Genomic DNA, 23,221 nt, shown 5'->3' on the forward strand with positions numbered 1-23,221 from the left:
GTCGTCTTAGAAAAGACATTTAGAATCCCATTAAAATGAAGGTAATAATCCAGCCCAATGCAAATCCATGGCCTGGTGCTTACCATGCGCGCCTGTGGTATAACGTAGATCGTATCGTCGTAATATTCAAATCTGTGTGGAGTGAGCAGATCGGCGATGTCCTCCTCTTCATAACAGCCATCACGATACTTAGGCAGGTTGCTTATTAACAGCATCTTGCATTTAAGCGAAACAAGCTGTGCAAAAGAAAAGAATAAAGTCAGCGTTTTAGATTAGTTTACAATTGAAGAAATTCCGGACAGAAATCTCAAAAAGGCAAAACATTCAGTTAGAAACTGTGCCTCACTTTGAGCACTGTCTACAACTATGAACACAATGAGGTACATCAGAATAAAATACTGAGTACAAAATGTTTCTGATGCGGATTTTGGTTTGATTTCTTTTTTTTCTTTTTTCTTTTTTAAACATAGTACAGCTCAACCTTGACTCACTGATAAAAAAAAAGGCAGTAAGAGTCAGCTATGAAAGTACTTTTCATTTAAGGTGGATCCTTAAAGAGTGATAACTGATTCACAAAAGGCAATGTGTAAACAGCACTATTGCGCTTTTCAAACTCAGGAAGGAAAAACTGTTTCTGTAGTAGACTGTTTAAAAAGAAAAGCTGGGCTTCTATTAATTTGTGAGGAACTTTCATCTCTTATGCTTCTTAAAAGGTTCTTTAGTTTTAAAACAACTTGCTGAGGTATTCAAGCCCCCTACGTAAACCCCTATTTTTTTAAGCACTCAAAACCACCATGTCCTGGATGATTGTGCATATAATTTGAACATTTCAAATTAGCTTTTTAATAACAGACTTTTTTTTTGCCTGTCCCGTTTGGCTCTTTTGCCATCAGAATTATTGTCTAAAGGCGAGGAAAGATGCCCAACGGATTTACTTTACGGATTTACCAAATTGACCATCCCAGCCTTGCCATAATGGTCCATTTGATTCACCTTTTATTGTTTATTTTATTTTCATTTGCTGAATACGGGACAGACTTGACTGGGGGAAAGAAGGGGAGAAGGAAAGGGGGAGAGAAAAAAAAACAGCTGAGAAGAGGGACGGGGGGGGAAGGGCAAAAAAACCCCCCCAAAAACCAACAGAATAAGCAGAGAGAAAAAAAAATGCATATATCGATCACCTGTTGAGAAAGAAAAAAGAAAACAAGCAGAAGAGAACAAGAGTAATATAATAAACAACATCACAATGATATATGGGAATATGACAGTAAATACTAAATATTAAACATTATTGTGCAGCACATAAGATCAACAGAACACAGTGTGCTTTGAGGTAGGAGCCAAAAGGGGTGTAGTTTGTGGGTGTGATCACCCGTGTGTACACCTGTGAGCATGGACGCGCTTGTTTTTTTAAAAGGTTCCTTCTTGTAATAATCTGCTAGAGGGTGTGGGGGGGCCACAGCCCCGTCCTCCAGAGCATGAAGCAGGTATGGAGGAGATCAAAACTCCAGACATCCAGAGGCCCTCAGAACACAAGAGACCAAGGAAGACCAGCAGACGGGCAGCCGCGCCACTGTCCCAGAAAGAGCTGAGGAGAGTCCCAGATGAGGGCTCACTCAGCAGCCGCGGAGCAGAAGCCAGGGGGGGTTGCAGTGACGTGCCCATGAGCTCCGCCGGCAGCCAGCTGTGCCTGGGTGACCGAGCTCCAGGCCAAGGGGCCCGGGGCACTCCACCTCCGGAGTGGCCCGAGCGAGCCCCAGGCTCCAGGCCCCGATAAGCGGCCACCAAGGAGTGAGCCGGTGTGTACCTGGACGCCCTTCCCCGGACACAAAGAACCACCAACGCACCGATGTCTGAGGGAGTCCGCCACCGGCAGGGGAAGTGGTGGGGGGTGGAGATAGGCCTCCATACCTTGGATGGCCTGAGATGTCCCCAGAGAGGTGGCGTCTGATACCCAACCTGACATATAGACACAGACATACAGGCACACACAGATACAAACATCCATTCCCACCCTCATGCTCTCATATGCACTTACTCCACACTCAACCAACGTGGAGACAGACATAAAGAGACGCTGTACACACAATCACACTCCCCAAGCGTACTCTACGAACAGTGTTGGGGAGTAACGGAATACATGTACCGCCATTACGTATTTAAAATACAAAATATGAGTAAAAATTCAATTTAAAATTTTGTTGTTTACTTTTAAAATTACCAATAACACTGCACCAAGCTATCTTAAGGAACTTTTAAACCCATATGCTCCTGCTAGGGCTTTAAGGTCATCCTCACAGTTACTGTTGGTTCAGCCCAGATCTCGACTGAAATCTAGAGGTGATCGATCGTTTGCTCTAGTTGCACCGGAGCTGTGGAACAATCTCCCGATTGGCATCCGGGCGTCTGATTCTATTCATTCTTTTAAATCACGGCTCAAAACATATCTTTTTAAACTTGCCTTTTCTACCAGTTAAATGCTGGCTTGCTTGCAGTGACCTATTGTATTAAATTCTCTGCTTTCTTTCCATTATTGGTGTCTTTTATCATGGTGGTACAGTCTTACCTTGCTATAACCTATGTGTTGCAGTTTACTCTTATTGGTGGCTTTTACCTGTGAACATAATCCGTTACTTTTATGAATTTGATGTTAATGTGTGAACTGTTTTATTTTTTATTGTTTTATGTAAAGCACTTTGGTATGCCCAAGGCTTTTAAATGTGCTCTATAAATAAAGATTGTTGTTGATTGTTGTTAACTGTATTCCGTTACAGTTACCGTTTAAAAAGGTGGTATTTAGAATACAGTTACTTTGTTGAAATAAATGGATTACACTGCGGTACTTTCCTGTTTCATATTGTCGCGGGTCAGGACTGTTTGGGTTTTGTTTGACAGCTACGTTCTGTTGTTCCAGGCGGCAGCGTTACGGTTGCCATGGTTACAGGGCAACGCTCTCTCTCTGCAACTGTGTGTTTCCTGGGTGAGAGAGCGCCTTTTCGTTGTTGTTGTTGTGCTAAGCTAACAGGCGGAATGCTACAAGCATAGCTCTAAAGAATGTAGCATCATGGGCAGTGTAGTCCGTGTTGCAGGGAGAATGGACTGCCATACACGTTATGGGTCTGTGAGCGCGAGGAGGGAGAAAAAGGGGAGTGGAAAGGTACGAGTTGTCATCGAGGAAAAACGGGAGCTGGAAGCATGTAAATATAATAATAACCACTTCAGCCAAGAAGAGTGGCTGACGAGCCCAGTTGTAAGTAAGCTATTAAGACTCGACTGTACACCGTGTTCGTGTTTTCCTCCAAAACAATAAGTTCCGTTGGAGCAGCCTTTCGACGCCTCTCTCTGTCTCTCGCAAGAAAAGTTGACCCACACAACAAAGTAAAGCTATTTTTTGGCTACGAGCCGACAGGGACCCCGCCGTATTAGTCAGAGGTCCTTTACTACAGTTCGGAGTCGCGGACCTTCAGTAATAGTAATAAATCACACAGCAGTAGTACATTCACGTAGTTGTAAAAAGCATGATAATATATTAAGTAATCCAAAGTATTCAGAATACGTTACTGTCATTGAGTAACGTAACGGAATACGTTACAGAATACATTTTGGGGCATGTATTCTGTATTGGAATACATTTTAAAAGTAACCTTCCCAATACTGTCTATGAACCAGGTCTAGGTACCCTTGCCCCTGGAGGGGGGAACTGCACCCAGACCCAGGTGGTGTTACCCTTTTCCCTGTGGTGGGGAGAAGCAGACCGCCCGACTCCACAGCAGCAGGGAGGCCCCACATTCCAGGCCGCAGTTGGACGGCCAACTCCTCCTCCTAGCCCCCCCGCTCCAGCAGGCCGCAGAGAACAGGGGTGAGAGAAGACTCCAAACCTCCCTCCGGCCGCTTATATGTAGTGTTGATGCATGTGTGTTCTAAGGTGCATTTAAAACCCAGGAGGGCATGGAGCTACCTGCCAGAGAGCAGCAGGTAAGCGCATAGCCCCTCCTGCTAGCCCTCAATGTATATGTGTATTTAAAATTGAGAGGTGGGCAACGACGCCAGGGGTGAGGTGTACAGACTTTTAATATGTGTTAGTATACAAGATAATTTTTCGCCATCTTACAATGCTGTGATTGCAGCCATTCTCCAACTCTCTGTGAATAGTACTCATGGCCATTGATCAGTGAGTTTTGATCAGTGGTTGTTGATCAATGGTCATGAGAACTTGCATAATTAAAATTAAGGGACTGACTTCCCAGCCCACTGTTCTTTCAGTGGGCTGGTTTCAGTCATTATGCAAATGTACTGTTTATAAGATTTGGGGAAACCTGCAGTCAGCTGAGACTGAAGAAGTTGGATGGGTGACAAAACGGTTCTCCCACAAAACGCTACGTCCAGATGAACAGAATCAACTTTTGGAGATACACGATAATTATTTTGTTTTGGTACTAAATTGGTAACCATGCTTTGTGTAATTCTATTAGTGTATGTAAATCTCTGGTATTGCGACATACCTACTGAATTTTTAACATTTTTCTACATTTACACCCACTTGAGTGTCACCTGACAATGAGATATAACCCAACTATAAACTTTTAAAACAAATTGAACTATTTCAGATCACAACTTAACCACTTTGACAAAGCATGTTTTTCTTACAGGTATAATTTAAGTGTTTTTTTAATGTTACCTTTTTACGGGGAAGCCTGACTGTCTTGAGACAAACTGTAAAGTGCAGAGCAAAAGAAAAACAAAAAAGTAATTATAAAATAAAAATTATGTTCACACTGGGAAATCTTTAATACAGATCTTTCGGGATTTCTTACGGATTTTTTCTGGACATAGTTGCTTTTCTATCAGTTCCTCAAATGTTGGGTGGGTAGGAGCGACCGGCTGATCCTTTGAGATCTTCTTTGCAGTCACAGAGACTTAGAATAAAGGAAATGTAGTTAAGTTAAATAGTGGTAGTTTAGATAGGATGCAAATTACCCAGCTGATTTAAATAAAAATCTGAAAACTGTTCTCGTCATGAAGCACAGTCTTTAGCTTTTGATTCCGTCCAACATCCTGCTGTCAAAGATACTCCACACTTGAAGGTGTTTTCTGTCCACTTACCTTTGTCCTTTGTAACCGTTTCTACACTTTCAACTCTTTGCTTTGCCTCCACAGAAATCTCAGGTGATTTTCCTGCAGTCTGCTGTTGTGTTTCTTCTTGTAGAGCAGAATCTGAGCTCTGCTCGGTCTGTTCTGAAGCTTTGAGTGAATCTTCTGGACTTTTGATGACAGTTTGTGGTTTCTGAGGTGGATCAGTGGGTTTTGGTGGCGATGTATTTGGCTTGGTCTCAGCTGCACTAGTTGGTAGTTGATTCTCACTCGATATAGTTGGTAACGTCTGATTATCTTTGCCGTCAGTAGAAGTTTCAACTTCTGTGTGGTCCTCCCTTTCAGAAGCTGATGATTTTCGTGCTTCACCTTTAGGCCCCATCGCAGATTCATGAATCTTTGTTTCAGGTTTCTTGTGTTTTGTCTCTACATCAGGCTTATCCTCTGACGTTGTTGATTTAGAATGATCCACTTTTTCTTTTTTCAGAGTTCCTGCTGATTTAGATTTCTGCGTCGTTGAGGCCGTTTCTGCTTTGGAAGTCAAGACTTTTGGCTCACCATCAACTGCAGCACCTTTAATTGGTTCAACAGCCTTCATAGTATTGGCTGTATTTTTAGGTGCCACCACAGCTTCTTTAGCACCGGTTTGAGACCCTTTGGGTTTACGTTTTCCTTTCAAATCACTGGTGTTAGGCTGCTTTTCGGGACTCTTCGTAGATTTACTCTTAGATTTTTCGAGGCTTGAAGCTGCTTCTTCAGCCTTATCACCAGTTTTTACAGTTTTAGCTTTCTGCTCAGCTGAGATGTTTTTCGCTTTGGAAACAGAGACTTTTGCTGTAGTTTCCAGTTTAGTTTTTGTGGTTTTCTTGAATGCAATTTCCTGTGAACAAAGATAATTTTGGATTAATCAGATTACTGATTATTTTGCCACAGAAGAGCTGCAATGTTAATATTTGTATTTCTCAAGGGAAAACAAAGTTACCTTTTCATTAACAACACTGACAGTTACTTCTTTTATGTCAAAGTTCTTTAAGCTCTTCAGTTTCTCAGCATCTTCCTGTTTCTTGAAACACACAACTGCCTGGGTGTGCACAAACACACACACACGCACATTAATTTGGATTACTAACAAAACTATTACGTTACTACATTCACACTAAAAATCATATATGAGCACTTGTCAGTAGCTTACAAGTATTTGATGACAAGTTTGAGTTTTCCAAGCAAACTACAAGCAACGGTGACAACTTGCAAGAAACCAATGTGATTCCAAGGATGTTTTTAGTGCAATGTGTATATATAGATTAAAAAAATGCATAATGCAAAGCAGCAAAATAAAAACAAAATACATTGTGTATGCTTTCATAGGATTAGACTTGAGCAGAAACTTTCTGACATTGCGATGTCTATATAAAAGCTCAGTATAATCCAAAGTAGCCATGAATGTGAGGGCTGCAAGACCACAGAAGAAAAGTAAGGATAACCAACTGACTTTAAACCGCATGATGAATGCATGACTACAACTAATGAATGGACAGTACATTTATAGAGAATTGTAGCTACGATGCATAAATATCTATCTTCGATTGCAGAAGCAAACCAGGAGACACATTTTCTCTAGATTCACAAGCAGGTCAATGAAGTCATCCATCTATAACAGTGAACAAATTTCAATGTACATACCTGTAATTTTGACCTAAACAAAACAACTGACTTGGTTTTTCCGAATTTCTCCACAGCAGAAATCACTTCACTGTGAGAGAGACTACTGACAATCCCTTGTAGCCTCACCATGGTTGGAGGGGAAGATTTAGCAGCCTGCGGAAACACAGCGAAGAAAAATATGAACAATATGAACCAAATGCAGATTTCATCATGACAACTGGACTCAAAGTTTGTGCTTGTATAAATTTGTGCTGAAGGATTTAATCTTGGTTTTGTGGCATCAACAATCACGTCATCTGTCACTGACCACATTATAAATTGTCCAAAACTGTCCATTCATGAAAAAAGGCATCATGTGAAGTCACCTTGGTCTTCTCTGTGCTAGGCCTCCCTTTAAGTGATTCTGGAGATGCAGAACGTGAGGACGATGATGTTGATGGGGACGACTTCATCTTGGCTAGCTCAGCCAGCAGGGCAGGAGCCAAAGTTTTGACGACAGTCTCCAGGTCAGACTGTTTTGATAAGGACTGGAGAGCTAAAATACCACAGGTACAAAAGAGATTCGCACATTGGTGGGTCCCAAGTCTCAAAAATCATCTACTGCTTCTGAAAGTTTTATAATAGTAGAAAAAACTATACTGACATTTCTGGTGGTACTGGTCTTTATTTATAATTTGCATTAGTAAAGTTAATGTTGTGTGTGTGTGTGTGTGTGGGGGGGGGCTGGGCAAAAATACCAAGAAGCAATTTTCAAACCTGATGTTTCCAGCAGTTTCTTTGCCAAGATCTTCGAGCTGCTCAACTTTCGCATAGGAGATGACCTCTCTGTCGACGATCGCCTCTCCCAGCTTCTCCTTGATGATGAACATTTCTCATCTCTTCTTCTCGGCGAGGATCGTCTCTCACGTCCCCTTGAGCGTGATCGATATCGTGAAGAGGAAGGACGGTCATACCATGAGGAGTCAGAATGAGACCGGGACCTGAAAGAAGTATGGATCAAAGAACTTAATGACTCATAAACATCTCAAAGCACACATGCAGCATGGATACAAAAGGAAAATAGTCCACCAATTAAGTGTTTTTAAGTTTACATTATTAAATAAATTACATTTCGCCCTCTCCACTGGAGAGCTAAATCTTTTTGATTGATCCTAGTTCTCAAAGTGTATGTTGGACAGACCTGCGATTACGTCTGGAGATGTACGGAGATCGTGATCGGCTTCTGTGTCTCTCCCTTCGGGGGCTGCGTGATCGAGAACGGGAATGACTAATTCGTCTGTCCCTCCTACGCTCCAAGTCACGGAGGCGACGTGAACTGCCGGAGCGGGAACGACAACTTCGTCTGTCCCTGCTACGCTCCGGGTCATGATGGCTGCGGGAGCGGGAACGGCTACTTCGTCTATTTCTTCTTCGCAACGAGTCACGATGAGTGCGGGGGCTGCGAGAGCGGGAACGGCTACTTTGCCTGTCCCTGCTACGCTCCGAGTCACGATGGCTCCGGGGGCTGCAGGAACGGGAACGACTCTCATGTCTGGTTTTCTTCTGGGAAGTCTCAGCAGAAGTTGAGGGAGAGGGCTTGGCACCTGATGCACTAACAATTGCATATAAAAAGAAAGGCACATGTTAAATCAAAGAAAATGAAAGCCTCCAATACTGGCATGTTTTTTTATTTGCCAAATGACTTCAAATGAAGATAATTACTCTAGCAGTGATGCAATTTCACCGTTCCATTCTGGGTATCTGTGGAAAAACACAGATACATTTTTGTCAGATGTTGCAAGATAGAATGTCCTTAAAAATATATTATTGTTCATTAATCCAGAAACTCAGAAATGTATTCAGCCTTTCAACAATTTAGGTTAGGGAAAATGGCTCATGGTAAATGCTGCAAATCATTAAGGTGCTTTAAATTAAAAAAATACAAATGAACAGTTCTTAGGGAGCTATCCTAGCATTACAACCCCGGCATCATTTTGGCACACCCATGGTTGTGCTGCCCCAAAGATATCGGTTCATAATCACGAAGTACAGAGAAGAAAGATTGACCGCTTTCGCAGAAGTTTGAAGTTCTCGATGTGAAGGCTGGTATTCTGGTGGGAGACCCAATCCTAGTGGTCACAACAAAACACAAACATTTAGACAAGGTTTGTTATTATCAGGAGCAACGTTTGTCATTGACATCACTTGCTGATAAAAGGTCACTAAACTTTGCAGTGGCCTTAAAAAAATTCTTAAAATATTAACAGTTAGTCCTTCACTGAACGCAGAAGCATTATAACATTAGCCAGGAGTTTGGATTGTATTTAAACCTTCATAGGCCAAAAACCAGGAACAAATAAGCATGACACATTATACCTCTCCTGGGATAAAATTTTAAAAGTGAAATTATTTAGTATATATAGAAAACACAAGTCAAACATCTGATTACACACAACCAAAACGAAAGGATCATCTTAGGCTCTGGATTCTGGACTCTCAGGCTCTTCTTATGTCATCAAACTTTCCCGAGGCTCCAAGAAGGTCAGCGCAGTAGAGGCCAAGTTTGGATTAGGACAAAATGCACCACCTATGACAATCACAGTTGGAGTAGCGACAGGAAGATGATGTTGAAATAGGCCAGAAGAGGAAGGCGCTGTTTCTTTGACGAGGAGCTCAAATGTGAAATTTGGTGCAGCGAAGGAAGGCCGATCCATAAAGAGAGATTCAACAACAAATCAAATCTGGTGCTTGTGTAGCTCATGACTGGGCGCAGCGGGTGCTTATGTTTGTGGTAGTAAATGATGTTGCCTTTTGGGACACAGAAACACTAACTTAAAAAGAAAGTATGAGTAAAAAAAAAAAGAAAAAGAAGCAAGTATTACACAAAAACAAGGTGCCCACTAATGTGAAATAAAGGACAAAACACACTATTCTTAACTCTAATGACAAAAGACAAAAAGGGAAACTTTCACATTCAGCAACAGTTCCAGAAAAAGCAAAGCTGAATGTGCACTGTGGAACAGCAGCCCAAGAACAGAGACAAATGAAAAAACAGCCGTCTTCCAACATTTTCTGATGCACAGGCTCATCAGGTTTGCAGGTTTCTCCTCATCATGTCATCCGAGGCCTTGGTTCCATTGTTAGCAAAAGCCTTGAATGTCTTCGCATCAGTTTATGTCATTTTAAAAGAGATTAAATCTATCAATTGCAAGTACAGACCACTGAATATTCTGAAGGTCTCTTATTAGTAGTGTTTTTCAATTACAATATCTGATAGACATATAGTTAACTTTAGTCTGCGCTGTAATCCTTCAGAAATTCTGGTACAGAATACTGAATTGCAGAAATATGTGAAAAATTTGTCCAAATGTTTGTATTCCAAGTTGGTAGTCTTCCTACAGTCATCATTATGCAGGAATAGTGTATAAAACAAACCAAATAGACTTTAAAGTAGCATACATGAAGTTTTTTCAAAACTACAATTCTATAATGGGATCCAAAATCAATTCAAAAACAAAAAACATTGCATGTCAAATAAATAAAAACTGACAGAAAGCAAAAACATCGAACAATCTTCCACTTACCTTCATCAGAGTACATTCCTTGTTACATAGAGAGCAGGTATGAGGAAAGACCATAGGTGAAGCGCCAGTGTAGTCTTGCATCTGGGCCAGCACTGGGATATTCCTTGTCACTTCTACCTTTGCTGGAAGCTGCTTCGTGGAAGCGGGCTGCGGTATATGAATGAAATTCATGAAGTTCTGCATTAGCGGAGAGAGACCCGGAGGAACGGGCATCATGAGCCCTGGCATGAGGGACGGCTGTGGAACTGGCTTTGCAGCCGAAAAAACTTGAGACTGCAAAGCTTGTCCCATATGCACAGCTGGCTGATTCTGCATCTGCTGCAACCCAATCGGCAGGTTAGGTACCTGGGCCGTCTGCTGCTTCAGTTGCGTCTGCTTCAGTTGTTGCTGTTGCGTCTGCTTCAGTTGTTGCTGTTGCGTCTGCTGCTTCTTCAGTTGTTGCATCTGCTTCAGTTGTTGCTGTTGCGTCTGCTGCTGCTTCAGTTGTTGCTGTTGCGTCTGCTGCTGCTTCAGTTGTTGTTGTTGCGTCTGCTGCTGCTTCAGTTGTTGCATCTGCTTCAGTTGTTGCTGTTGCGTCTGCTGCTGCTTCAGTTGTTGCATCTGCTTCAGTTGTTGCTGTTGCGTCTGCTGCTGCTTCAGTTGTTGCGTCTGCTGCTGCTGCTTTGGTGGTGGTTGTTGCATTGTCTGTTTCACTTGTTGCTGTTGTACCTGCTTCTGCTTCTGCTGCATTTGCTGTTTGTTCATCTGCTCAGAAACATTTGATACTTGCCCGTGAGTCTTACTCTTTTCTTTGATGTGACTGTCGCTGCTGCTGCTGCCAATGAGTACAAGGCCAGGTCGGCTTGGATGCACACTATGAACTATATTAGGAGTTAGTTGGCTTTTTGATGCTGAATAGCGATCTGGCTCTGGATTTTTCAACGGAAGGGCTTTAGTGACTTCTGCTTTAAGAGATCTTATGTCTGTGTCCGTCTTCGGCAGAGAGAAACCTTTGAAGATTTCTTGAGATGACTGGTTCGGTTGGGTGTGCAGTTGTTGAGCTGGATCGCTGCTTCGCATTGAGCCATGACTGGTAAAAGAGCTGCCTTGATCACGGGAAGAAACCAAGGTGCTGTTTTTCACCTCTGTCATACTTTTTTGCAGTGATTCTCGACTGTGACCGCTACTATCATAGGAGCCCATCAGCAGCGTACCTCCAGTTCCACCACTACTGGCTCCACTGCTGCTCCTTCCAATTTCATCCCCAAAGCTTCCAGTATATTTTCCAGTATGTCCATAATCAATCACTTTACTTGGTTGGACAATAAGTGACAATTCATCCCGGCACATCCCTTCCCCTCTTGAAGTACTTAACCTTTCCTTTCCACTCATACTTGTGGTGGAATGAGGATCATAGTAGGATTTTGATGGATCTGCTGTGGCAGATCTCTTTGCCTTTTCCATGCGGATTTGTCGTAAGATAAAAGGCAGGTTGTCAGGAGTCATCTGATCTTCTGGGTATGAGATCAGATGTTCCAGGTCCCCTTTTTCAAGTCCAAACTGCATAAGGATGTTCACAGCTGTTTCTGAAGTGTACTTGGGACGAGTAGACTCTGCAGAACCCACAGGTTTGTCTGGCACTGGGTAGTCATAATCACCTAAGCCTGGAATGGATTGCACATTGCGCTCTCTTTCATTCGAGGCATTAAACTTACTGTCGCCAGTGCTTTGATAGCTCAATGAAGCAGATGATGAACAGTATTTAGACGAATCATCCTCAGTTTCCCGTTTGTAGCTTGGCAACCAGTCCATGGAGCTAGTGCTACTTGCAACATCGGGGGGTCTTCGAGAGTTTGAGGACAACACGTAGGAAGTCACATCTTTGCTTGAAGAATGATACTCATGTCTTTGAGTAAAATGACTGCTCTTGTCTACAGGCTGATGACTCACATCCTCTCTGGCTCTACTTATATGCATGTCTATGGACCTCTTTATGTCCTCTTCCATTGAAGTCTTACTCGCTTCTGGCCTGTAGCTCATTATTCCCCCAGATTTTGCAGGAGTCGCAGATGAAACTCCGGAAGAGCTAAAGCTGGACCCAGGCCCAAGATGAGGAGATGTCTTATGAGAGTCTCTCTCTGCCTGCATACTGGACTGTCCATAGTGCCCCTGGGCTGAACTTTGTTTCCCAGAGGCATAGGGGTTATATGAGGGATGGGACATGGTGTTAGCAACCTTCAGAAGGTTTAGTAGACTGATGGCTGCAGCTGTGGGGGGTGTTGTGGGTATAAATGGGGCAGGTGTGTTGGTTCGACCATCAACAGCAATAGCGTTATTTATCTGTGTCAACGCAACGTGGGCTTTCAGCTGAGCCAGCCGCAAGCATGCAGCTTGCTGTCCGATCAGTAAAAAGCTTCCTGGGAGCCCACCCAGTAGGGGGCTCTGTTGGGGCCCTGGTGCAGGAGAAGGGGTGTAACGCTTCAATGACAATGGAAAGCTGGAAAGTTAAAAATAAAGAAAACAAAGAATTAAGGTTAATCAGTTGTACTGGGCCTCAGAATCTTGGAAAGATGAAATCCATCGTCTGGGAGGCCTTTTCTTAATTTGCAGACTTCCCGAAGATCATTCATTCATTCGGATTCATTCTGTTAGTATCATCTTCAGGGCTTCACTAGTAAGAAGGAAAGGTAGAAACAAAAGCATCAAAAACAGAGAAAAAGAAAAAACAAGAGATTAAAACAATAGAGACACAGGAGACAACAACAACAAAATAGAAAGGAGGTGTTAATCTCAGAAGAATAAGGTTAATACACTCAACAAAAATATAAACGCAACACCTTTGTTACTGCTCCCATTCCCCATGGGATGGACGTAGAGACCTAAAATTCATTCCAGATACACAATATAACCATCCCTCCCAAACAGTGGTCACAAATCAGTCCAAATGTGTGGTAATGGGCACATCTGCCATATTGAGATAATCCATCCCACCTCACAGGTGTGCCACATCAGGATGCTGATCTGACATCATGAGTAGTGCACAGGTGTACCTCAGGCTGCCCACAACAAAAGGCCACCCTGGAATGTGCAGTTTTGTCTCACAGCAAAATGCCACAGATGCCACAAGCAATGAGGGAGCGTGCAATTGGCATGCTGACAGCAGGAATGTCAACCAGATCTGTCGCCCGTGCATTGAATATTCATTTCTCAACCATAAGCTGTCTCCACAGGCGTTTCAGAGAATATGGCAGCACATCCAACCGGCCTCACAACCGCAGACCTCGTGTAACCACACCAGCCCAGGACCTCCACATCCAGCAGGTTCGGGATGTGCTTGACCGGCGTATACGACAGCGTGTACCAGTTCCCACGAATATCCAACAACCTCGCACAGCCATTGAAGTGGAGTGGACCAACATTCCACAGGCCACAATTGACAATCTGATAGACTCCATGCGACGATGTGTTGCACTGCATGAGGCAAATGGTGGTCACACCAGATACTGACCGGTTCTGGGTCCCCAGACCCCCAATAGCGCAAAAAAACTGCACATTTCAGGGTGGCCTTTTGTTGTGGGCAGTCTGAGGTACACCTGTGCAATAATTATGATGTCAGATCAGCATCCTGATGTGGCACACCTGTGAGGTGGGATGGATTATCTCAATATGGCAGATGTGCCCACTACCACACATTTGGACTGATTTGTGACCACTGTTTGGGAGGGATGGTTATATTGTGTATCTGGAATGAATTTTAGGTCTCTACGTCCATCCCATGGGGAATGGGAGCAGTAACAAAGGTGTTGCGTTTATATTTTTGTTGAGTTTAGATCTTCCAAAGCAGGTTATCTTATCCTTCTCTATCCTTTGCATGTCCCTGATCTGTGGATAGAGACACAGAACATACACGCTAGTCGTCCAATGTCCAGATGATTCTAACAAGACCCATGATTAGTACCCAATAAGGTTGAACTAACATATGCACACAAATTTGTGTGCATATGTTGCTACACGGGTGTGTTTTTTTATTATGACGATCTTCAAGTCCAGTCCACAAGTTGCAGTGCTGTGCTGGATAGGCAGCATTCAGAAGAGAGATGACGTATGGCTTGGAAAGTTGGTGAAGGAAGCTGGATCTGCTGTTGACTTTCTGGTAATGACAGCACACAGATGGACCTCAACCGGTGCAAACTGCCATTGTCATGAACACATCCTCCTACCCCCTAAACATGATCGCATAAACCAAAGGAGCATGCTCAGTGGCAGGTTGGTGGCATAGAGCAGCTTATGATGATCTTCTGTCTCCTCAGAGGACATGATTAGACTCCTCCGCTCATCTTGAATTGCAGCAGATAAGGGACTAAAGTTGAGTACCATAATTGATGCTCTGTTGTCTGCTTGCACTTAATTTAACTGGTTATATAAGCTCTCTCCACTTTCAGTGACTTTAGTGTCACTGTAAAATCATTTTACACCGTGGAATAATTTAATTAATCCATACACTATCTGCACAGACATTGTCCTGATCATTATGTAAGGACTTTTTACAAACTTTTCACATATGCAACAGGCTATGTTCCGAGAAGTGCAGTAAAAGCGTCCCAACAATTCTTACATTAAACAACAGCAACAGTGAGAGAAAGCATTGTCACGAATGAAAACCAATGACTATTGTCGAGAAGGGAAATTATTTTACTGCTATTGTTAAATAATTGTCATTATTACCATTGCATTAATAATATAATCTGGAGTTTATATTGCATTCAGGGGTAGAACAGTGTGTCTTTCAGAAAGGCTAAAAGTCACAGGCTGACAGGAAACAGGCTTGCAGAGAGTTTGCACAAGCAGGAAGTTACTTTAAGCAACAGTATGATCATTGCTTTAACAATGTAACAGATAGCTTTAAGAAGGCCTTAAGATGCTTATGCACACAGTTATTATGTTTAGTAGAGGTTCTTGATTAAAACATTTATTTAGTAAAAGTCATATCCATAGTTTCAGTTCGATTATTACATATACGAGAGTGGTTTCTGTCTCTCTGTCTGGTGAGGGGTCAGGAGCTAGTCGCGAGGTGAAACAGGGTGCAATTGTGGTTAGCACACAGACGCACACACACACACACTCAGTTAGAGAATCATTTATAGGTGAAAGTTTAATCATGTTTTGCTGATGTTGCAAAGAGCAGTTTGTCGCAGAACTGCTGCGAGCATCCGGCAGTGACAGGAAGCACCTGTTGTGAAGATAGGAGACAATTGTTCTTTTAAACTGTGTCAAAAGTCGTTGTGGTTTTGATTTGATCTATGTATAAAATGTGTCTGTGACGTATGAAGGGGCGTCAGTAAACAAACCCTGATGCTATAAAATATCTGTTCATGCTTTGATTAAGTCGAGGACTACTGGCTGTCTGCGTACAGAGTGTCCTCCCACGCGTGTATTCATTAAAATCATCGTTTGACTTCACCCGGCCGGATCGGTGTGGTTATTCTTCGATCACCTCTTGTACCCTTCCTCAATATTGAATCTTAACACTATTTTTTTGAAAACCTTTGCAAACCTCAAAAGAAAATTAGTTGGTAAAACTGCAGCTACAAACTACTGAACGTTTGCTGTTTGCTCCCTTTGTGCTTTGATGGCTCTCTAATTTTAGGGACAAACTGTTATCCAGTGCAAAACTGGACTGGTGCATGTCTTCTATATAGATCCTTACTACCAAAGTCATCAATGATGACATCAATGATGACTCAATGATTTCCCTCAATGTTACTATTTTTGTTTGTTTGTTTGTTTTGGGGGGTGGGGGGGCGGTTGTATTGCTTGTGTTAGCTAGGTTATGCTTAAAAGTAATTTAAGAGAAAGTGAATTGCATAGATACACACACCTACCAGATGTAAAGAAGAATAACGCAATAGGAGAAAAGACTGAAATAAATAAATGTTTAAAAAAAACATAGATCCTTAAGTGGTAATATAGAACAACACAACTAACCAACAGCTCAGCTGAACACAACATGATTAGTTGTTAATGACATTAGGGCTGCACAATATTAGGAAAACCTGCGATGTGCGATAACTATGATCAATACTGCGATAACGATATGACTTGTGATAAAATAAATATAAAAAAAACAAATACATAGTTTCCGTTTTACTGCAAGTTTTATTTAAATAAAGCTGCTGTATTAGCAGTGTAACAACAAAGTGCACTTTAACATTGAAACATTGCCCCCATAAAAAAAATTCTGAGGCTTGAATTCTGAAAGACATCCTTCCTGGTCTCTAGAATTAGTTTTAAATACATAACTTAAATTATACTGCAAATTATCTCAATGCAGTTGTTCATCATTTTACAACTCACAAAGTAGTTATGATGTAAGTCAAAACTGGAGAGGAAACTTTACTGTAGTGTTTGCGTAGTTTTCAGCTTGGCTCAGTTCAAACATGACGGTCTTGCGGCATGTTTCGTACACTTGTGGAATGGCGACATGGGAAAAGTAATTTTGTGAGGTGTCTCCGGTCCACTTTATGTATCAGACTGGTGAAGCACTCTCTGCTAACTGTATTTATAGGCATCATGTCTTTGTCAAAAAATGTGTAATGACCTCTGTTATTTCTTTGTAGCGCTTTGACGCTTTCTCATAAGGAGTCCCACTTGAAAAACTAATACAGAGACGGCTTTTGGACTGCGGTGCTCTTTGTCTTAACATTAGCAACCTTTGTTTGGTTTGCCCTGTCTTTCTGGAACTCTTCAAACAGTTCTCTGTGGTTGTATTGAAGATGATGGTTCAGAGTAGTCATGTTTCCTCTGGTGGTTGCCACGAGTGTTCGGCAAGTTTTGCAGAGTACCTGTGTTTGGAGAACGTTGTCTTTATCAAATCCAAAGTACCTCCAAATAAGCGAGGTACTATCTTTTTTTTTAGGCACGAGTTCATATTCAGTAGCGTTCTCGTCATGCGTCTCGCTCTCAGCCTTTACAACTCTGACTCGTTGCTGCAGCATTGTTCGCTCACCACCTGCGTAGGAGGCGGGCCTCTAATCCATTTAATTGGTTAATGCCGTGAAGGGCTCTATTCGACTGGTCAAATGTATAAAGGGGTTTCTTTGATTGGTAAATTCTCTAAAGCACGTGTGTAAACATTTTAAGGTACCCAATTATCGCAGTATACGTCATCTTTTGCGATGGGCCCATCGCACAGGCTGGTATCGCGATGACAATCAATTTTCAATTTATTGTGCAGGCCTTAATGACATCTGTAGTTTTAGTCAAGGATTTAGTTAGCCTACCCTACATTGCAGCTGTCTTTACACTGCCTTTAAGTAAGCACCTGCAGCAGTGGATAAGTGATTTTTGCTCACTGCACATGCGTGGGAGCAGGTTAATGACAGGCGATCTTTTCCATAGTCTGAGCGTCCAACTGTCTTAATGTCTAATGCCAGGCCACTGATAACCAATACCATTACGTCTGGGATGAGTCTTAAGAGCGGGGTTAACGTCAGGGCTCGCAAAATCGCTAGCCCGACGTCCCGGGGCTAGTGATTTTCCCAGTCGGGATACCAAAATCTTTCTCTGCCCTGCCCGTCGGGCTATCATAGGAAGGAAAAATATATGTCAATGCTTTTGCATTCTTTCGGAAATGTAGCTGGATAATTATGTCATTGGCATCAGTGAGCAAGAATTTGCGCTTGTTTTTTGCTTTCACTTTGCAATCGTGCGAACTGTGTATAGAGAGCGACAGTACTGATTGGTGAGTGACGATCATTTGCGCACCAATTCCTCTGACATCGTCTTATCAGTCGTTAGCTTACTATGCAAACATGACAAGTGAAATATCCCGCAGCAAGCTTAAACATGGACAGACATTTGTTTAGAACTCTTAAAGATGTTGAAGCAAGCTCCTTTAAGCAATTACTTTGGTGTTCCTCCATCTCCAAAGAAATGTCAGAAGGAGTCCAAACCACAAAAGAAGCGCGTATTCTCGGAAAAGTGGTTGCAGGAGGTGAGCTGGCTTCAAACAAATGATGAACGCACAGAGATGTGGTGCAGAATGTGCCGTGAAAATCCCACTCTAGCGGACAAAAACACTGCCTTTTATAAGGACGCAAACGCGCATTGCAACTTCTTATCTGGTGAGTGTCTTTTATTTTGACAGTGAATGCGCACATGCGGACCACTTATGTGCACCCGTGTAAATAACATAATGTTCTGCTGGGTGTGTTGTTGGTTTTCCCTCGATTTCTGAGTCGACAAGCGCCTTTGTTACTGGGACCAGTCATTTTAAGAAAGGCCCCCATTAGAACCCATGAGAAATGCAAGAAATGCATTATTGCTCAGTCTGCAATATCTTTCCCAGAACAAACATCAATTGCAAATAACATACTAAAAATAAACCTGAAAAATCTGTTTAGAACAGCGTACTATGTTGCAAAGAGTGAACTACCACTGACAAAATTTAGCAGTCTTTGCAAACTTTAAAAAAAAAAAAAAAGCAAATGTCCTAGATCTTGGTTCCACTTGCCTCTTAACCGTAACTTCAGTGGAAATTTCAAATTCAGGATCTGACACAGACTGATTCATGTTCTACACAGTTCTTACAAGTTCATAGAAATTTCTGTTCAATTAGAACCAAGTATTTGAGTTGACGATTGTAATTTTTATACAATGTTGTAATTTGTGTTTCAACAATTTTTTGATTGTTTTGTTTCCGTTACAATATTATACTTTAATGTATAATATTTTAACGGAAACAAAACATCAATCAAAAAATTGCTCTCTCTTTTATTTGGGCTACTTAAATTTATTTTGGGCTACCAAAAGCTGAAGAGTCCCTGCCCGAAGGGCTACCAGGGATTTTGAAATTTTGCGAGCCCTGAACGTGCATCACTAAAGGAGAGAAAACTTTAATACAAGCCAGGTCTGTGGAGTGGGGGCTTATCATAAGTGAAGGACAAGTGGTTGTTTTTCCTCAATCAGTAGAATTCATGTTGTCAGTATTTGTTGTAAATGCTGCCTTTTATGAATGCATTTAAAATGTGTTGTGGGATTGTGTAGTGTGGCTGTTCCCGTGGGTTTTCCCACCTAACTAGCTTGCAATGAAAATAAAGGAAAACTGTGGCTGTGGGGATACGTTGGATAACGACTGTCGTGCCACTGAGTTAAGTTGGATTGCGCAAAATCTGTGCAGCAGTGAGATATGAGGTGAGACCATAATCCACCAGTCCAGCCACAAGGAGGCAAAAAAGGCAAGGCAATGTATGCAGCTACCGAGGAGCACTGCAACCTCCTGCAGGCCCGCTTACCACCACAAGTCGACAAACAGCGGCTGTAAGGAAAAGCTGTTCGCTTGTGGGTTTGTTTGGGATTTTTTTTTTTACAACAACTCTGGGTACATACTTTATTAGTATTTTCCTTAAATGTGTTAAATATATATTTTCTCATCTAAATGTCCACTGAGCTGTGAGCCAGGGGGCGGTAATGCACCTTAACATTGGTTGCCAACCAAGAAGAAGAAGAAGCTGTGAGCCAGGAGGGAGAGAGGGGGTGAGTGAGTGAGTGAGTGATTCGTTCGCTCTATGATTCTGCACAGGAGGGAGGGGGTGAGCGAGTCCTGAGTGATTCGCTTATGCTTACGATTCAGCACAGGAAGGGAGGGGGTGAGTAGCTCAAATGTGCTGTTAGCATGTTAGCAGAGCGATGCTAGCAGAGGAGCTATTTTCTTGATGTGAGCTTCTACTCGGGGTTTTTTCTTCCAGTTCAGAGCAGAAATTTTTTTGTTACGATACTGGATGTTGTGTTTTTCTCCACAATTGTAATTATAAGCTAGATACATTGTTGCTAACAGCAACAGGGATGAGTCAGTGAGTCACTTGAGCTTGTGAATCATGATTCATGAGTCAGTAAAGTGATTCTCAGGTATTGAACGAATCGCTTCGCGCATCACTACTATCATATCTTTTTTTACCACTATAACACAGCCTGCATTTTAATATGTGAAATTACTTTTACACCCCATCACCAATGCTGCACAGATTAATTTTACATTATAAAATTATTATTTATGTTGTGACTGTGAGACATGAGTAAGTTTGCGAAAAGGAAGGCAAGGCAAGGCAAGGCAAGTTTATTTGTATAGCACAATTCAACAACAAGGTGATTCAAAGTGCTTTACAGAGACATTAGAAACAAGAACAAATAAAAAGCATGATTTAAAATTGAATAAAACAAGCAAATAAACTAACTAACTAATTAACAAACAAACAAACAACAGTATATAAAATCAAAACAGATAAAATCAGAACAGTAGATAAAATCAGTAGTTAAATGTAAGTTTTGAAATTTAAGCTTAAAGTGTGGATTTGGTGCTTTATTCAAATGCAGCTGAGAACAGGTGAGTCTTCAACCTGGATTTAAATAAACTGAGTGTTTCAGCTGATCTGTATGGAACGCCAGGACTGCCATAATGAATTAATTAAATACACCATTAAATAATTAATTAAATGTGTCAATAATTAATTAAAATTGGAATTAATTAATTAAATAAATAGTTATGACACATGTAATTAATTAATTATTGACACATTTAATTAATTATTTATGTATTTCACATTTTAATTAATTATTGACACATTTAATTAATTATTGACACATTTAATTAATTATTTAATGATATATTTATTTATTTCATTTTGGCAGTCCTGGCGCCTGGCTCTCGTCATGAAATAATTTTATCTGTCAGCCTCACCCATCAAACTCAGGGGGCGGGGTTAACGCTGCCCATGCAGCTTCTCTAACATTTGATTGGTTGCCGTGCAAAGTAAGTCAAAACAGGTCGATCCTAGATAATCGATTGCTTGTGTAGACTTGGGGCAGCCAGGTATCCCAGAATGCAGATCAAATCACAGGCAGCAATGGTGGTGGTGTAGTTTTAAAATACCCCGTTTTTCTGTCACCAGCTACACTTTTAACAGTGTTTTAGCCGCGAATGTCGCGCCGTATGTCTGGTCAGGTTGTCAACATAGAACATGCTTGCAAAAGTGCTCAGATGTTTTCAGAGATTTCACTAGCTCTGCTAACAGTTAGCATGCAGAGTGCACCGAGGGGGTACATTAACCGGTTTGTTTACATATTCCACTCTCCGTGTTCCACATGTTGCATTCGCAGATTCTCATTTTCACCGAACGATCGTCTCTTTCCGCCTGGTCTTGTGTCTCTGTGCTTCTGTAACATAAAGAACGAGCTGACATTTTTCTCACAAAACCAGCGATCAGCTCAACAGACCCTCAGTTTACCTGCATGCATCCTCCTCCTCATCTGTCAGCTGTTTAACACCTGCTGTTAATTCAAGAAACACGCCTAGTTACCTGGTGATAGTCACAGTTTAACTGGGCAGCCGGTGCTCGATATAACGCAATGTCAGCGCATTTTTCTGCACAAGATAAGTAAATATAGTATTTTCCCCGAGCGCAGAGCTGCTGGAGCTCGTTTCCTTACAGAGCACTTTATAGGCGAGCCAGCTTTATCAGCGGCTGATGTCCAATCACCAGCACACAGCTTTCAAACCTCAGCTGAGTTTTAGCTCTCAGTGGTTAAACGCTGGACTTCATTCACTCAGGTTCTGTCTGTCGGGTCACGTTTACTTCGCTGTTTTATTTACAACTGAGCAAATCAGTTTGGCTGAGGTTAAAGTTACGTTTCATAACTGCATAGTTTCACAGACGTTTAATGGTTCACTGGCACATGTGTTAGACTGAACTATCATCTAAATATCATCTGTTTTTTAATAGTTCTTCAACTGTATTCTAAGCACCAGCTGTCTGTTAGAATGTGATTTTTTTTCTCTCTCTGTTGGCAGACGTATAAAAATGCGCAGGAAAATCTGACGTGCATGGCAAACTTCACCGACGATATTTAGGGAGGAATAAACACGCATCAAACATAAATGAACCATTTGCCTGTCTCCATAATTGAGAGCATTTTCTCTTCTTATGTCAACACTCTCTCTCTCTCTCTCTCTCTTTTTTTTTTTTTTTTTTTTTTTTGCTTTTTCGGTCATGTTATGTTTACCTGTCAAAGGCTTGTTACAAACTATGAAACACATTGTGCAGACTTCTGGATGTTAGAAGAAAACGAATACTGCTCATGAATGATACTAAAGGCAGGAAGGTGTCCTTTAAAACTAAACATGTTAATAGGACCTCCCTGTTTATATCATAGTTTATGATATAGCATGTGTATTTCAGTAATAGCCTGCTGAGGCCACTATACGTGCTGGCCTCATATCAAATGTGAAGGCAGACTGAGTCTACGTTTGACGTTTGTTTATATCTAATCTTCCTTTTCAAACATTTAAACAGCAGCGAGTCTGCAGCTGAGGGAATACAAACTCAAATTGTCGGAACAGGTTTGCTCGTTTCTTGGATTCATTTGGTGATTTATTAAATGTATAACTGTTATTCTAATCTGCTGCTGAGTCTCTTACACTTTTCTTTATGCTATATATTTTCACGTCTCTGGAATAGTTGGCAGTTAGATAGTCAGCTGGGAAACTTTGTGTTAACTCATGGAGCTGAGGATATCGTGGATATGCTGACCTCGCTGCGTGGTGTACAGAGCGAGGTCAGCATGATTAATATTCACAATAAAAATATTAGCCGAACATCATGAAGTCTGTATGTGTTTCATAGTGTCGAACAACCTTTGTACAGTTAAAGCCAGCAGTTACTACATGACGGAAACACCAACGTTATCTCTTTTATGTGTTTATACACAGGTCACGCTGATTACTGAACAAAAACCCAAAGATCAGATGTTAAACAGATTTATTTGCTCTCTCTCCTCCTTAAACATGTTTTTAATGTTAGTTATAATTCAGAATTGGCGACTGAAACACGTAGGACACATAAGAACATCAGGAAATAAAACACCGATAA

General features: G+C 41.6%; 1 protein-coding gene across 1 annotated transcript in view; it reads right to left on the reverse strand.

Annotated features, from left to right (window-relative positions):
• Window positions 1-23,221, reverse strand: part of LOC106675407 (uncharacterized) — a 65,355-nt gene that overhangs the window by 28,931 nt on the left and 13,203 nt on the right. Inside the window, exons 2-13 of the mRNA XM_076881139.1 lie at window positions 10,320-12,795; window positions 8,803-8,864; window positions 8,458-8,496; window positions 7,937-8,347; window positions 7,513-7,736; window positions 7,122-7,291; window positions 6,775-6,909; window positions 6,074-6,172; window positions 5,104-5,971; window positions 4,815-4,916; window positions 4,679-4,713; window positions 84-236 (exon numbers count right to left, since the gene is read on the reverse strand). Of these exons, the coding sequence (XP_076737254.1) occupies window positions 84-236; window positions 4,679-4,713; window positions 4,815-4,916; window positions 5,104-5,971; window positions 6,074-6,172; window positions 6,775-6,909; window positions 7,122-7,291; window positions 7,513-7,736; window positions 7,937-8,347; window positions 8,458-8,496; window positions 8,803-8,864; window positions 10,320-12,521 (4,500 nt within the window). The 5' untranslated portion in view covers window positions 12,522-12,795. The remainder of the gene's footprint in view (window positions 1-83; window positions 237-4,678; window positions 4,714-4,814; window positions 4,917-5,103; window positions 5,972-6,073; window positions 6,173-6,774; window positions 6,910-7,121; window positions 7,292-7,512; window positions 7,737-7,936; window positions 8,348-8,457; window positions 8,497-8,802; window positions 8,865-10,319; window positions 12,796-23,221) is intronic.

Source organism: Maylandia zebra, linkage group LG3 (genome assembly GCF_041146795.1).
Source record: "Maylandia zebra isolate NMK-2024a linkage group LG3, Mzebra_GT3a, whole genome shotgun sequence".
NCBI classification, from domain to species: domain Eukaryota; kingdom Metazoa; phylum Chordata; class Actinopteri; order Cichliformes; family Cichlidae; genus Maylandia; species Maylandia zebra.